Source organism: Micropterus salmoides, unplaced genomic scaffold (genome assembly GCF_014851395.1).
Source record: "Micropterus salmoides isolate LMB-PRFRI ecotype aquatic unplaced genomic scaffold, ASM1485139v1 Ms_hic_scaffold_7, whole genome shotgun sequence".
NCBI lineage: Eukaryota > Metazoa > Chordata > Actinopteri > Centrarchiformes > Centrarchidae > Micropterus > Micropterus salmoides.
The window spans coordinates 25,575,910-25,589,023 of record NW_024044459.1 but is presented as its reverse complement, the minus strand read 5'-3'; the positions used below and the strand labels follow the sequence as shown (position 1 = coordinate 25,589,023).

The following is a 13,114-nucleotide window of genomic DNA, read 5'->3' as shown; positions in this document are numbered from 1 at the left end:
TGCCTGCTGCCTACTGGATTTATTTGCATGTGTTGGACTGCTCTCCGTTTTTGACCCTTGCCTGCCTCACCTTCCCGTAAGCCTTTGTACCTTCATTTTGTGTAATTAAATCATTGAACTGGGCCAAATCTGCCTCGATGGTTGCATTTGGGTCCTACCCCTGTATTCCTGCTACCCTGTTTGCTCTGTTGTGACGAGCAGTGTAACTAAAGCAGTGGTGACAAAAAAACAGCTCTTATAACTCAAAACCAGATGTAGGTGTGTGCTACACTTCTTTCAGTGTGTGCAGAAGCGGGAGAATGAGTGAAGGTGCAGTAAATCCCACTTTCAGTCAGGGGGTGGGGTGGAGCAGGATTGAAAAAGTATACAGAGTCTTATAGAAATTGGCTCCCAAGACATTTCCATTCCTTGTGGGAGGAACTGTGTGCCCCTTGTCCCAAATAACTGCTGGGTCAAGGTCACTTGATGATCTCCGATTCAGTTCTATAGAAATGATGATGGCATTGACATGGGATGGTCAGGATGCAGCATTCACAACCCCTTATTTTTCTGACTGTGTCAAATGGAGGGTGTGGGGGAATCTCTGCTGTCTCCAGAGTGCTGATATGTGCACATGCGCTGCAGTGTCAGTATGTTTGTGTTACACTCTGTGTGCGTTCCAGCACTTGTAAAAGCATGTTTGAGTGGAAACCAGGGGTGGGTGGTTTGCACATGTACAACAAGACAATTTGCTGCTTAGGCTCTCCAAGCATCACCAATGCATCACTCTGTTCAATCAAAATACTAGGGGGTGGGCTCTTCTGTAGGGGCCAGAGAGCACTGCAGCACCCAAATTCTCAAAGAGCTGAATGAATCCTAAGAATATCAAAGCATAGCCTGCCAGAATATTATCAGCTGTTATTAGGGTACATTCAACCTGACGGTTAAATCTAAACTGTGTTAAGGATATGACCATGTTAAACACCACGAAGACACAACCTGATATGATACAAACTGATCTATGTAATTCTGTACACAATGTACAAATTATAATAAAGGACTAAGAGGAGGAGCTGGTGGTGCAAAGCCCCCCCCCAATGAAATTTAACACAGAAGAGCTGCAGCACTGGAATGCAAGTATTCACTTTACCCTGGCAGTGGGCTGACTGTGCAGCACTAATGTTGGACATTTGCAGGCTTGTGCTATTACTTTAAAAAAAAAAAAAAAAAAAAATACTGACCGCTGCATGGGGCTGCAGAGTAGCTATTTACTTAGTAGTGCTATACATCTCTTGTTCTGAGGGTTTTCCATTTAGGTTATGTTTGATATTCAAAACTAAATTTGGGGCTCACGGTGATAACATCAAGCACACCATTTTAGAAACTACGACTTGTAGAGTAAAATTTACATTAACTAACCTCAAATCATTAAAGCTCTAAATCACAAGTATCTTCACATATATAACTGAAAGTCATAGTTTTTTTTTTTTTTAATGGGGAACACTTATCTGAAACCTGTTTTTCAAACAGTACTGGTGTACCATAGACTTCTCAAAGCATCAGAACAAAAGTGTTTGGTTTTTTTTTTAAAAAGTCAAATGAAAATACCTGTCAATTGTTTTGGGAGTCACTGACCTGATCAGACTCAACTGGTCTGAAATACATTTGGCATTACACCAGGGACATAAGTTATTTTGTCATGGTAGTTCTGCTCTTATTCTAAGCTGAATGTGAACTCTGGTGCGTACCTGCCTGTAGATAAAGCTTCCTACCCTTTTTATTTAGACGCTGTAACCTTTTTTAAAGTAAAACTAAATAAACTACTGCAGCTGCTTATTATCTATACTTTTAATAGTTTGAAAAAATCTGATGTGGGCAATCTTTTTATTAACCAGAAATGGAGAATACAGAAAGGTGTTTGAAACTTTCAATAACAATTTTACTTAACAAAACACAAATAGCCATACAGCTTTCATGTTACGTGAGTCAGAATTGTTCTTGTCACACTCCCTCACAAGTAATGTCAAGATCTCACCACTCAATCCACAAGTCTTTAGTGTGTGAATGACAAGTTTGACAATAAGAAATCTATAACACCTCTGTCTTCATGTAGTGCTTTGTCCTGTGCGTCACCTGTGGGCTGTTTGGCACACTTGGTGGCCTCTGGTCAAAGTCCCCCATGCACACAGCTATAAAGAAGAGAGTCCCTCCGACAACCAGAGCCAAACCTCCAAACCATCCAGAGAACATCGCCTCTCCATACTCCCAGCGCGGCATCACATCAGGAAAACCCTCATCCCAGAAGTCCACCACAGTTGTGTAGGCCACAAAGGAGACAGGAGCCAGAGTGGTGAGTCCTGAAACCCAGGACAGCACCCCACCGACGATGAGGAACCGTCTCTTCAGGCCAGGCTTCCCTGAACACGTCTCGACCCCCTCCAGTCCTGGAAAGGCAGCCAGCAGAGCTAAACCTCCAGTGCCTATAGACACTGACATGAGCACCCTGGAGATCTGCAAGTCCATTGGCAGTCCCAGGATGGACTCGTAGGCCTTACACTGAATCCCTACCTCCTCAGTGTAGAGGCAGGTGTGCCACAGTCCAGAGAACCAGTTCTCCATCTCGTTCAAGTCAGAGTTCATCGTCTTCCACAGTGGAAGGAAAGTGGTAATCAGAGAAGTGACCAAACCCCCAAACGTCACAAAGACTGCAGTCCTCTGCATAATTTTAGTTGTTAGAAAACCCATCTTCTGCCTCTGTGCTCTGTGCTGGTATTTCTGTGCAGGTCTAGGTAACAGGCTGGCAGATCAAGAGTGACTCTGTAGCCCGTCCCACCTGCTGAGGTAGCTGGACCAACCCAGCCAGCCCACTTACTCAGCCTTCTTAATAAAATGCACCTGATAAGTGGGAGATAATCTGGGACTGCGGCATGACAAGACATACTGTTTTGTTGCCGTGTTCAATATCACTGCAGTGAACAATGAACTCTGTTTTTAGATGAAACCAGATATGTCCAGTGGGATTCTGGGTTGTGTGCACAAGTGGACTTAAATTAATGAAATGTGAGCATGCTGAGTGGGGGAGGGGGCGCGCACAAACAAAACTAATTAAAAGCTACTGGTCCATCTTTAAAAAGTTATGATTCAAGATGAATTGTTTTACTGATGTCATTAAACTTATGCATTATTTCAGATAAGACATTTACACTCAGAAAACTAAAGGAGGGACATTTGAATTGCCAAGTGTCTTGTATCTGGACTATGAATGGCACTTTGTGCTCTCTGCAACAGAGACAAAGAGTCTAGTACTTTGTGAATTCCACTGAGGGTCTCTACAGATCTTGCTGTACAACTGGCAGCTAATTCAATCTGGTGCCTCAACATTTAGGTCTTTTTTTTTTTTTTTTTTCTTTTTTTTCTCATCTCTTAATCCAATGAACAAAATGTACTATACAACAAAATAAAATGATCAAAGCCTCAATCATTAAAAAAGAATTCTTACAATCTGTCCCATTTTATTCAAGTCATACTTAATGCAGTTTTAACGTGTTGGGTTAGCTTTTGCCAGACTGTCCTGACTATTGTAAAAGGACAAGTATTGAGTTGTAAGATTAACCCATTGAATTATCACTGTGTAAATTCAAATCCTTGGTGTACAAAAACATAGACGCTTAAGTAGTTCACCCTCTCAACCAAGTGGCAATGTCTGACCTTATCATCCATAGATCTGTGGAAACTGAAACCACTGAAAGACATGGCTACTCTAATAAAAGGTCAAGGATTACCCTTTAGTTTTTTTTTTTCTTCCCCACAGTGTATGTTACACTGGCTTTAGTTTATTGCAAGAGTCAGTGCAAGAAAATCAGATTTATGCCAGTATTCAATAATGTCTGAATATTCCTGTGATTACTTTGGGGAGAAACTCTGTTCTGAATTTTGAGACCTCTAGTTTTGGTAATCAGGACTAATGTGTTGGCCATGGCAATGGTCAACTCTGTAAAATGTCCTTGGGTTTCATGAAAGGCACTAAGTTTAAGGTATGGCATTTAGATGAAACTGCCTATAGTACTGTAGCGTAAACGGATACAATGTACAAGTCAGGCCGGGTCAAGACACGAGGTATCTGCTCATTATTTGGGTGAGTGTAGAATTGAAAGGGTTAGTTAGGTGTCACATGTCCGATGGTTCAGTACTGTAATGACCTAATCAATGGTCAAAACTTCTTTTAGCAAATACTGGGATGACTGTACAAAAACATTTTAATTTGGTAGCTTACTCAACTTGCAGCTAGAGGCACATTGGGACCTCCAAAGAAAATTAGACTTTTGTGTTAGTATCAAGTGAGTACAACATGACTCATTTTGTATGAGAAGATTTATTAAGGCTTTAAATACATGATTTCCATGTGGGTAAATATTAACATACTGATGTCACTAAATACACACTGTTATACTGTATGGATGAAGACAGCTCATTAGTAATGGTATGAAGTGATTAGTATTACAAAGATGTGTGCCAATGACTAACTGTAAACAAAACCGCTTTAAGACAAACACACATTCTAATTATTTTCATATAATCTTAACTGTCAGAGCTGAGAATAATATAATACAGATTTATTGATGAATAATCCATTTTATAGTATATTTTGATTAAGTATCTGGGCAGATAACTTAACAGTCGAGGGCAACACTTCTATAGTATCACAAGTACGAATTATTACAGTCCACTGCATATCTAAAAATGCAGCAGCAATACTGAGCAGAAACCCTTCCTTTCATGTAGTCAAAATAAAATTAACATAAAAAGGGATTTTTTAGACATTTTAACATTTCTAACTGAGCTAGAATATGGTATCTTCACTGATTTCACTCCTCATTGAGACGCAGAGTGAAAGAACAACTCCAATCACAGATAAAAAGGTATCTACTGTATGGGGGTCAAGACATGCGAGGTCCAAAGTAAAGTACTGCGTGTTGGGGAGGAGGGAATGACTAAAGTTGGTGGAGCAGAAATGTATGGCTTCTGTGAGAGGAGAAAAGGCCCCGCCCTCTTGGCGTCATCCTAAATGTCGGAGCCCATCTCAGCACACTGTTTGTCTGATATGTGTGTAGCTAGAGACTCAATGATGTCCAACAGCAGCAGCTGGCTGAGAGACCGCAGGTTGGGGAGCTTGGATACCTTTAGGAGGGGGAGGAGAGCAAACAATGAAAAAGATGAGCCATAAATTAAGACAAGACAATGAGTCAAACAGAGTAAAATAAGGAATAAGCAGCACTTAATTGCTCATGCGTGGAAAAATGAAGATAAACACAAAGAAGCTTAACAGAAACGGTAACAACCAAGTGAACACTCCAGTGAATACGAGTGAGAATTGAGTGCTTCACTGTTTCTCTGAATAACAAACAATAATCTGAGTGGCACTATGACCCCTCATCGTTACGTGATGAGGTGCTTGTACAGCCGGCTGGGCTGTAAACAGTCTCCTCTCTATGCAGAAGATGGAAGGTGATCCACAAGGAGGCCAAAGGTGTCAGTCTCCCGCAAAGAGGACGGGCCTACAGGGTTAGCTCAGCTGCAGCGAGTGGGCAGCAAACCCCCAGGGCTCCGGATACAAGCCCACCCACCTTGATGAACTGGTGGACAATAATGTGCAAGCAGTGCTTCTTCATGTCCAGAGCCTGGGTCTTATCAGCTGCCTCCAGAATCTGAAGAGGGGAAACATTGAGAGAGAAGTGAGTGAGAAAACGATTCACTTGGCATGAATGAAACCTTCAAGTATAGGACAAGATTGTCAAATTAGGTCACAGCTCCCCCTGGGGTGAAAACATAAATACCTGCAAGACATTCTCCACAGTGACGTTCATCTCCAGATTCTGCTTACAGTAAGCCTGCAGCCTGTTGTTGGAAAACCCGTAGTAATATGGTGCAGCGAACAGATAGCTGTTTGTCACAGTTAAAGGAAATTACAAGTTTTGGGTTAGTTTAATTTTGCTGAAAAGCAAGATTATGTGTTTTGTCCAGCCATGTCACTTTTAACAGGATGTTTAGGTGAGTATTTGCTCATTACATGCAAGCCATATGCAACTTCAAAGCGAAGGTAGGGAATATATTTCAAAAGCATTTGGGGGTCAGAATTTGAAAAATTCTCTTTACATCCCGATAAGCACGGCCATTCATTCGGTCCAAATGAAATCATTGGCTGGCCTACCTACCTGCATACACTCTGCCCACGCATTCATAGCACATGAAAATGTGTTTTGGGGGAGTAGTAGTAGTAGAAAGAAGGGGTTGGACATTTTTTCCAATGTTGCCTACTCTAGCTTTAACACTGGACATAAACACAGCAAAAGATGGTTAGTATGCTAATGAAATAAATATAATATAAAAGTTATATTTTGTGGCATAGTATCTTGTCCGTGCAGTGACCACAATGGTTGAAAAGAGGTCATTACAATGTTGTTCCAATAATGGCCACTAGATGCTGACTAACATTTTTCTGGATCCCAATGATCCCCAGAATCTTAACCATGTTAAACCCTTAACCTCTTATTCTAAAACATACCTATTTACAAAATGTATACCTAAATATATCCATCTGAAACCTAAACATAAGTTTAATCTTATGCCTAAACCCAAATTTCTGGTTAGGTGGGAAGACATATTGATTATACTGAAATAGATTGTTCAAAATTCCCATACTGCTTGGGAAGGATTTTTAATCTGGTGAATGAATATTAAGCAGTCTGGAATTGAGAAGGATACAGGGAATCCTCTGGAGGCATGTTAACGTCGCCATAGTAGATATAACGCAGCATGGACTCAAAGGCCTGCTTACTTGGAACCATTTCGCCGATGGAGATATTAACCTGACCGTCCTCGGGCATGAAGGAACGGAACATTGCCTCAAAGTAACTGGGGAGGAAAAAAGTTAACGGAAAATGTCACAACACAAAAGGCAAATAACAGCAAAAGATTTCTGAAAATTACTTAATGTCTGATTAAAACAAACATTTAATTGTAGGGACTTTTAAAATAAAACTGAAATTTGAGCTGACTACTATCATTACACAAAAACGTACAAGTTGTTACCTTGAACGGGCGGCCAGAATGGCTTTATGAGCGGGTCGTGGGTGTCCATCCAACAGCAGGACAATGTCACAGAACTCCAGGCCGCCTCCCTCCAGGTAAGCCTTCATGTCTTGGACCAGGGAGGTCCCAATGTCCACAGGCTGGTCTGAGTACAACCTGGGAGGAGGCTGCTGCTTTCGTCTCACTATCTCCACAATCAGTGGGGTGGACAGATGTTCAAACTCTTTTGTCATGATCACCTGGTTGAAGTGCGACTCCTTCACCACAAAATTAAGGCAATGTTCCTAGAGGATAAAATCACATGTTAGCGTGAATGTCAGAACAATGATTATTTCTCCTTCTTCAGCATCTGTGGTATGTTGCAAAGCATTATTTTACTGACCTCATTTGGTTGAAAGTATAAAATGTATCATACCCACCACTGGAGGGCAGTAAAAACTACATTTTTGGCCGGTGTTAAGTTAGTCTTGATGAAGTACCTTGAGCTGGTCCAATTGCAGCTTGTTGGCATTTTCACAAACACTAAGAACGTTCTGCAGGTCAACAGATGCCTCAATGTACTGCACACACAGCTGCTCCAGTCGGGAAAGCTTAAAACTAAGGGCCAGTTTGTATACATCCATGATTAGAAGAACATCCTGGACATGACCTATAGAGACAAGCAAGGAAAGGACAAATGATCAGTTTCACTCTTGGAGATTTCTGCAGTTACAATCTAAAGACTGACAGACAGGGCAACCAAGAGGAGAGAGGTACCTCTGCGTGGGTACTGGATCTTGTCTGTGTAGAGGAACTGCATTAAGACTTCAAAAGGCTGGGCCTCCGCTTCCCTGATGGATACCTCTAGCATCGGCTGTGTGCCCGATGGCCTGCTGCCTGCGGGGATATCCCTCGGGCCTCCAAATGTCCCTTCGTCACTTTCCTCGCTGCTCTCCTGTTTAGCCTTCTGCACACAAAGAGTCAGATTATGTTAACGCTTTGTACAATCGGGTCGGTTCTTTTTCTAAAAATGTGGAACTGATACTGGAAATAGTCTCTTGACTACCCCTTATGTGCCTGCTCAATAGCTGTGGGACAAGCAAGCAATGTGGGAATAATATTGTGATACAGTATATTGATTAACATAATGGGGCACAGATGAATACTTCCTTAATTGGAACCCTTTCGCTTTTTGCCAGTTCAACCTTGACATTTAAAAGATTACACAGGAGCTGGGAGTTTTGTCAACACAACCGCAGTATTGTGACATCGAAGTAGAGATGTATAAATATATTCTAGCACCACCGATAGTCTTCCCTTGTCTCAGAGGAAAGTGTACATGCTGCACGGCTCTGACCTGTCGCTGCCTATCCCAAGCCTGCAGGATTTTCTTCCGCAGCCACCGACATCTTGCAGTCACTATGGCAATATGCCCCAGGACTCTCTGCTCCCTCTGTAAACAACATAATAAAGAGTCAAACAGATGGAAAAATCATCTTAGTTGGATAATGTGAAAGTCAGTGTAATTTTTAGCAGCTGGTTAGAGGCTTAACCTCCCTGTATCACATCCTGACCATGAAAACCCACCTCGCCCAAAATAAACTCCACATCACAAAACTGACGATTTTCCCACAGTTTGCCATAGTCCTCATGGAGAGTACACTTCGGGTAGCAGGAGAACTGCAGGAAGAAGAAAATCATATTTTTAAGAGGTAGATAACTACTCTCCAAACAAGCTTGATGGTTTACGTATAACGAATCCATAATATTTTCTTTAGACAGTAAAAGGCTTTTCAGCACACAGTATCCAAATGATGCAAAATATTTAGTGCAAATACTTGCATATAACAATTCATTTGTTTGACACTAACCTGGAATCGATACATCTCCCCACTGCGCACATTGTTGTCCACAGTTCCTCCAAAGATGTACATGGCATCTTGAATCACAGCAGCAGCATGGAAGAGTCTCCCACTGGGCATCTGAGGAGGCAGGGACAGAGGAAATTCTGCTTTTGAGCATAAAAAAATGTGAGGGAGGTCGTGCCGAAGCAATGCCAAGTACTTTTGCAGATTCATACAATCACCAGGCTTTCTACACTGTCCCCTACAAAGTTGAATGAAGAGTATCTGCACTCAAGCGAAAATATTATCACGATAAAAAGTTTCATATCTTTCGATATCGGTAATTATCACGATAAGCATCTAACTGTTATTTCTTTCGAGTTTAAAGGCTGATTTTTGCTCCTGAGTGAAAGATGAAGAAACCTGACGGTTAATTGTGGTTTAAACTTTACTTAATGTCAACACTTGACGCCAAACAGTGGATCACTTAGCAAATCTGAGGTAGAACATTCAAAACAACTATGATAAAAATCTTTGTCAACACATACGTGTAAATTTAAGTAAAAGCTTTTTTAAGTCATTTTTCCTCAACAAACACATCTTAATAAAAAAGTCCTAATTTGTGATTGATTCAAGTGAATAAAATCAAACATTTATTGAGTACTTATTGAAAATGTATTATATTGTAATTGAATTATATCACAATATTTATGGTTATTGTTTTATTATCCAGCCCTAATTTAGTCCAACTAAAAACAAAACACGGACAGTACAGTAAGTACGGTAAGTGAGGACCAACATTTTCTTGTTTTATAATTCAGCCCATCAACAGAATACATTTGTGATATAATTTAACCACTTTTATTGTCTATTGACACAGTTCTTCGTTAATCCATTTGTTTCTTACCTCACTGTCCAGGCTGGGATGGATCACCTCCCAGGTCTGAGAGTCCACATCATAGCAGTGCAGCTCGTTGGGCAGAGTGTTGTCAGCAGCACCTCCAAATACATACAGGTGGCGATCAAAGGCAACCATAGTGTGGCCATAACGTCTCTGGGGAGGTGGAGGGGAGCCCCGCAGTAAGTGTTCAGTCGGGATGCGAGTCCACCTGAGAGGATTGAGTAATGATTAGTCCCACGTAACACTGGCAACTACAGGGTGAGTTAACAAAAAAATGGTTTACTCACATGTGCCCCTTGAACTCAAACTGGAAGAGGTTGTTGGTGATCTTGGCTCCACTCTGACCAGAAAACACAAACATCTTGTCCCGGCATACGGCTACAGGGAAGTTGCAGCAAGATGGAGGAATCTCACCACTCTGATCGATCTGATGGTCACAAAGGCACAAACAGAGACGTTAACACATACGGTACAGTATTAGTGTGCGGTCTGCTCTCAATGTTCTTCTACTTATAGAAAATCAATGTTTCATACTGACCTCCTCCCAACACGCATGTTCTCGATCTTGCAGACTGATGGTCCACATGTCATTCAGCCTGCACATGGGGAAAATATCTGTCAATATTATATGCGCAATAACAATGTGTGAACTGTGACAGAAGAAAAAAAAGTCAAACATACCGGGCATTCCCATCATAGCCAGCAAATATCCACAGTTTGTCACTATAGACTGTAGCCCCATGTGCAGACCTAGCCACTGGCAAGCTGAAACACAGACATAGGACAGCAAGTCTAAATTCTGATATCCTGTTGGAGCTTTTGGTTTTTACAGATTGACACCAAAAATACCCAAACTTCTGAAAAGGAAGTTTTAAACTGATTTTCACATAGGTTTTAAGCCCATGCACCTTCAAAAATATGTCCAGCTATAAGATAACTTTATTCACAGCAATTTAAAGTTAACAATCTTTCAATGAGTACAGCTCACACATGCTTCAATTATAGGAATTATAAATATAAAAACAGATACATGGGATAAAACACAAAATGGCTTTGGCTTTGAAATAACTGATTGAAAATTCTATCCTAGACACACAGCTTAAACATCATTAAAAAAAATACATTACCTCCCTTCCACTTTCCATTCAGTCCACTGCCCTGTTGCAAACTTGTACTCAAAAAGGTCATTTTTGTTTTTCAGGTTTGAGTTTGAGTAGATGTCTCCAGTGTAGCCCCCTGAAAAATATTAAGTTGAGCATTAATACCACCTGGGTTTAAAATGTTTAGTATGAACATTTAATTAAGAAAAATATACAAAGTTACCAAAAACAAACATGCTGCTGCCATAGACAACAGCTGAATGGTGATATCTGGGAGCAGGTGGAGTTCCAGTGGTGAAGGCTCTGTAGTGAATAACATACACAGGCAATACATCTGAATGCACAGCCTGTATTTCTTTTATTTGCTCATTTATGGTGCATTGCTGAAATCTTACCGACACCATGAGCAGTCCTTCACATCAAAGCGGAGCAAGTCATTCAACATGTTCTTCCTATTAGGTGACACAAATTATAAATGCATGTGATGTAGAGGACAACAAGTATAAAATAAAAATGCCAGTCACTGTCCAGTACTACTCACCCATTGTCTCCCCCAAACACGTAAATGGCATCCCTGTATGCCACAACTGTGTGCTTACTGCGCCTAAATAGAGCAAATGGAGTGCAGGGTGAATCAGAGAGTATAAATATGCTGATTTAGCCAGTGAAGTCAGATTATTAAGCTGCACCTACTCATCTGTCAACATGTTACCTTGCGCCAACAAACTCATCACACGGAGGGAGCCTTCTCCACCGATGAACAGTCTCAAAAGGGCCGAAATTAAGCGTCAAATATTCCACGCTGTCGGAGCAACTGTGGTCGAAATCAACACTTGGGGCCACTTTGGTTGATTTGCAGGACATTGTTGCTAAGTCATCCAGCTGAATCATTTCTCAGGGCCACTCATTTGCGGGGACGTCCACAGTTAACGCCATCGATCATGTCAGTCCTCCCGCTTGAGAGCTAATTTTTCTGGCACTGGTGTTACCAGTTTAGATAAAGCTAAATCCTGCTGTATTTACGTTAGAGGATTATGGTCTTCCGGCTAACAGTTAGCTACTAGCGATGCTAAAAACTAACATTAGCCACACAGTTAGCCCTGCTAGCTGGCTAGCTTTGAGCTACTGCAAAACAGTTAGAGCGAATAAAAAGTTTACGGATATCTACTAGGTTTACGTTACACTAAAATATTCCTTTATCCGGTCCACTGATGTGTAAACTAAGTGAACGAATTCACAGCAAGGCGTTAGCCACAAAGACTAACGTTAAACTAGCAAAACAAGAGTGCTGTCGTTAAAAAGCACAGTCGGTCACCACGCCCCCGAGTGCATGTAAATACTTCACTTCCTGTAGTGTAAAAAAGAAGAAGGTACAAATGGATATTTAACCACAAATGCATTTAACCCTTATAGGCTGCATATAAAGTGCATGCTGTATATAATGTAAGTATAAGATGTGCAAATGTTGCAAATGTCAGTAAGGCATTAAAAGGTCATAAAGTAAGCCATCAGGTCAGCAGTTATACAAAGTTATTAACAGTCATGGGTTTCTCATTTTCTAATAATCAGAGAAACTAGTGAGTCACTACCATTGGTTTTTATTTATTTATTTATTACAATAATCTATCAAGTCTGCAGGTGTATAATTTGAATACTTATGGTCCAGTGCTCTGCAGCTCAATATAAACTATCCAGAGGGATTTTGCATAACCTGGCAACGCAAAAGTCTTTCTTAAGAAAGGCACATAGCCTATGTGCACACATCTGAGAGGTAACATATGGTGTATTATGTCAACATCAGTAGAATCAGGTGGGGTGTTTTTTAAATTGAGCCACTCAAAATGTCTGCATGTCACTGATAAGGACTGTTTTGCAGCTGAGGAGGACTTTCAAAAATGTGAGAAAACAATGTTTTCACAGAGCTCACTAAAGCTCATATCAGACAAACAGCCAATAAACCAAAACAAATAATGTAATTGCACACTGCAGCCATTGTATTTTCCTCAATCATTGTTTATTTCCTTAATCTTATTGTTATCTCTTTTCAATTTTCATGAACCATCTGCATGAAAATCTCTGGCTTGAAATGTCAATAGACCTCACAGCAAACATTTTGACCATAGAGGTAAGGTAAGAGCGGCACAGGTGTGACTATTATTCATGTCTGCATGTAATTAAGTGCTCCAGTTTCAAACCCTACATGCTGGCTTGACTTCAGAGGA

The 13,114-nt window shown here is 40.9% G+C and overlaps 2 protein-coding genes across 3 annotated transcripts; both read right to left on the bottom strand.

The window, feature by feature from the left end:
- Positions 1 to 1,189: 1,189 nt before the first annotated feature.
- On the bottom strand, positions 1,190 to 3,019 carry cldn26 (claudin 26). The gene has a single exon (XM_038703542.1). The coding sequence runs from the start codon at positions 2,722 to 2,724 to the stop codon at positions 2,068 to 2,070; it is 657 nt and encodes a 218-aa protein (XP_038559470.1). The 5' UTR covers positions 2,725 to 3,019; the 3' UTR covers positions 1,190 to 2,067.
- Positions 3,020 to 4,332: 1,313 nt separating this feature from the next.
- lztr1 (leucine-zipper-like transcription regulator 1) lies at positions 4,333 to 12,222 on the bottom strand. 2 transcript variants are annotated; one of them, XM_038703541.1, is made up of 19 exons: positions 11,605 to 12,222; positions 11,434 to 11,496; positions 11,288 to 11,344; positions 11,116 to 11,195; positions 10,920 to 11,028; positions 10,474 to 10,557; positions 10,331 to 10,388; positions 10,080 to 10,219; positions 9,799 to 10,000; positions 8,919 to 9,029; positions 8,635 to 8,727; positions 8,405 to 8,500; positions 7,825 to 8,011; positions 7,548 to 7,717; positions 7,069 to 7,352; positions 6,742 to 6,891; positions 5,814 to 5,919; positions 5,604 to 5,684; positions 4,333 to 5,157 (listed from the first exon to the last, which is right to left on the bottom strand). In XM_038703541.1, the coding sequence occupies exons 1-19, from the start codon at positions 11,781 to 11,783 to the stop codon at positions 5,041 to 5,043; spliced, it is 2,367 nt and encodes a 788-aa protein (XP_038559469.1). In that variant the 5' UTR covers positions 11,784 to 12,222; the 3' UTR covers positions 4,333 to 5,040. The 2 variants fall into 2 exon arrangements, with proteins under 2 accessions (XP_038559469.1, XP_038559468.1); XM_038703540.1 differs by having other exon boundaries at positions 7,825 to 8,014; positions 11,605 to 12,221.
- Between the last annotated feature and the right edge of the window lie 892 nt (positions 12,223 to 13,114).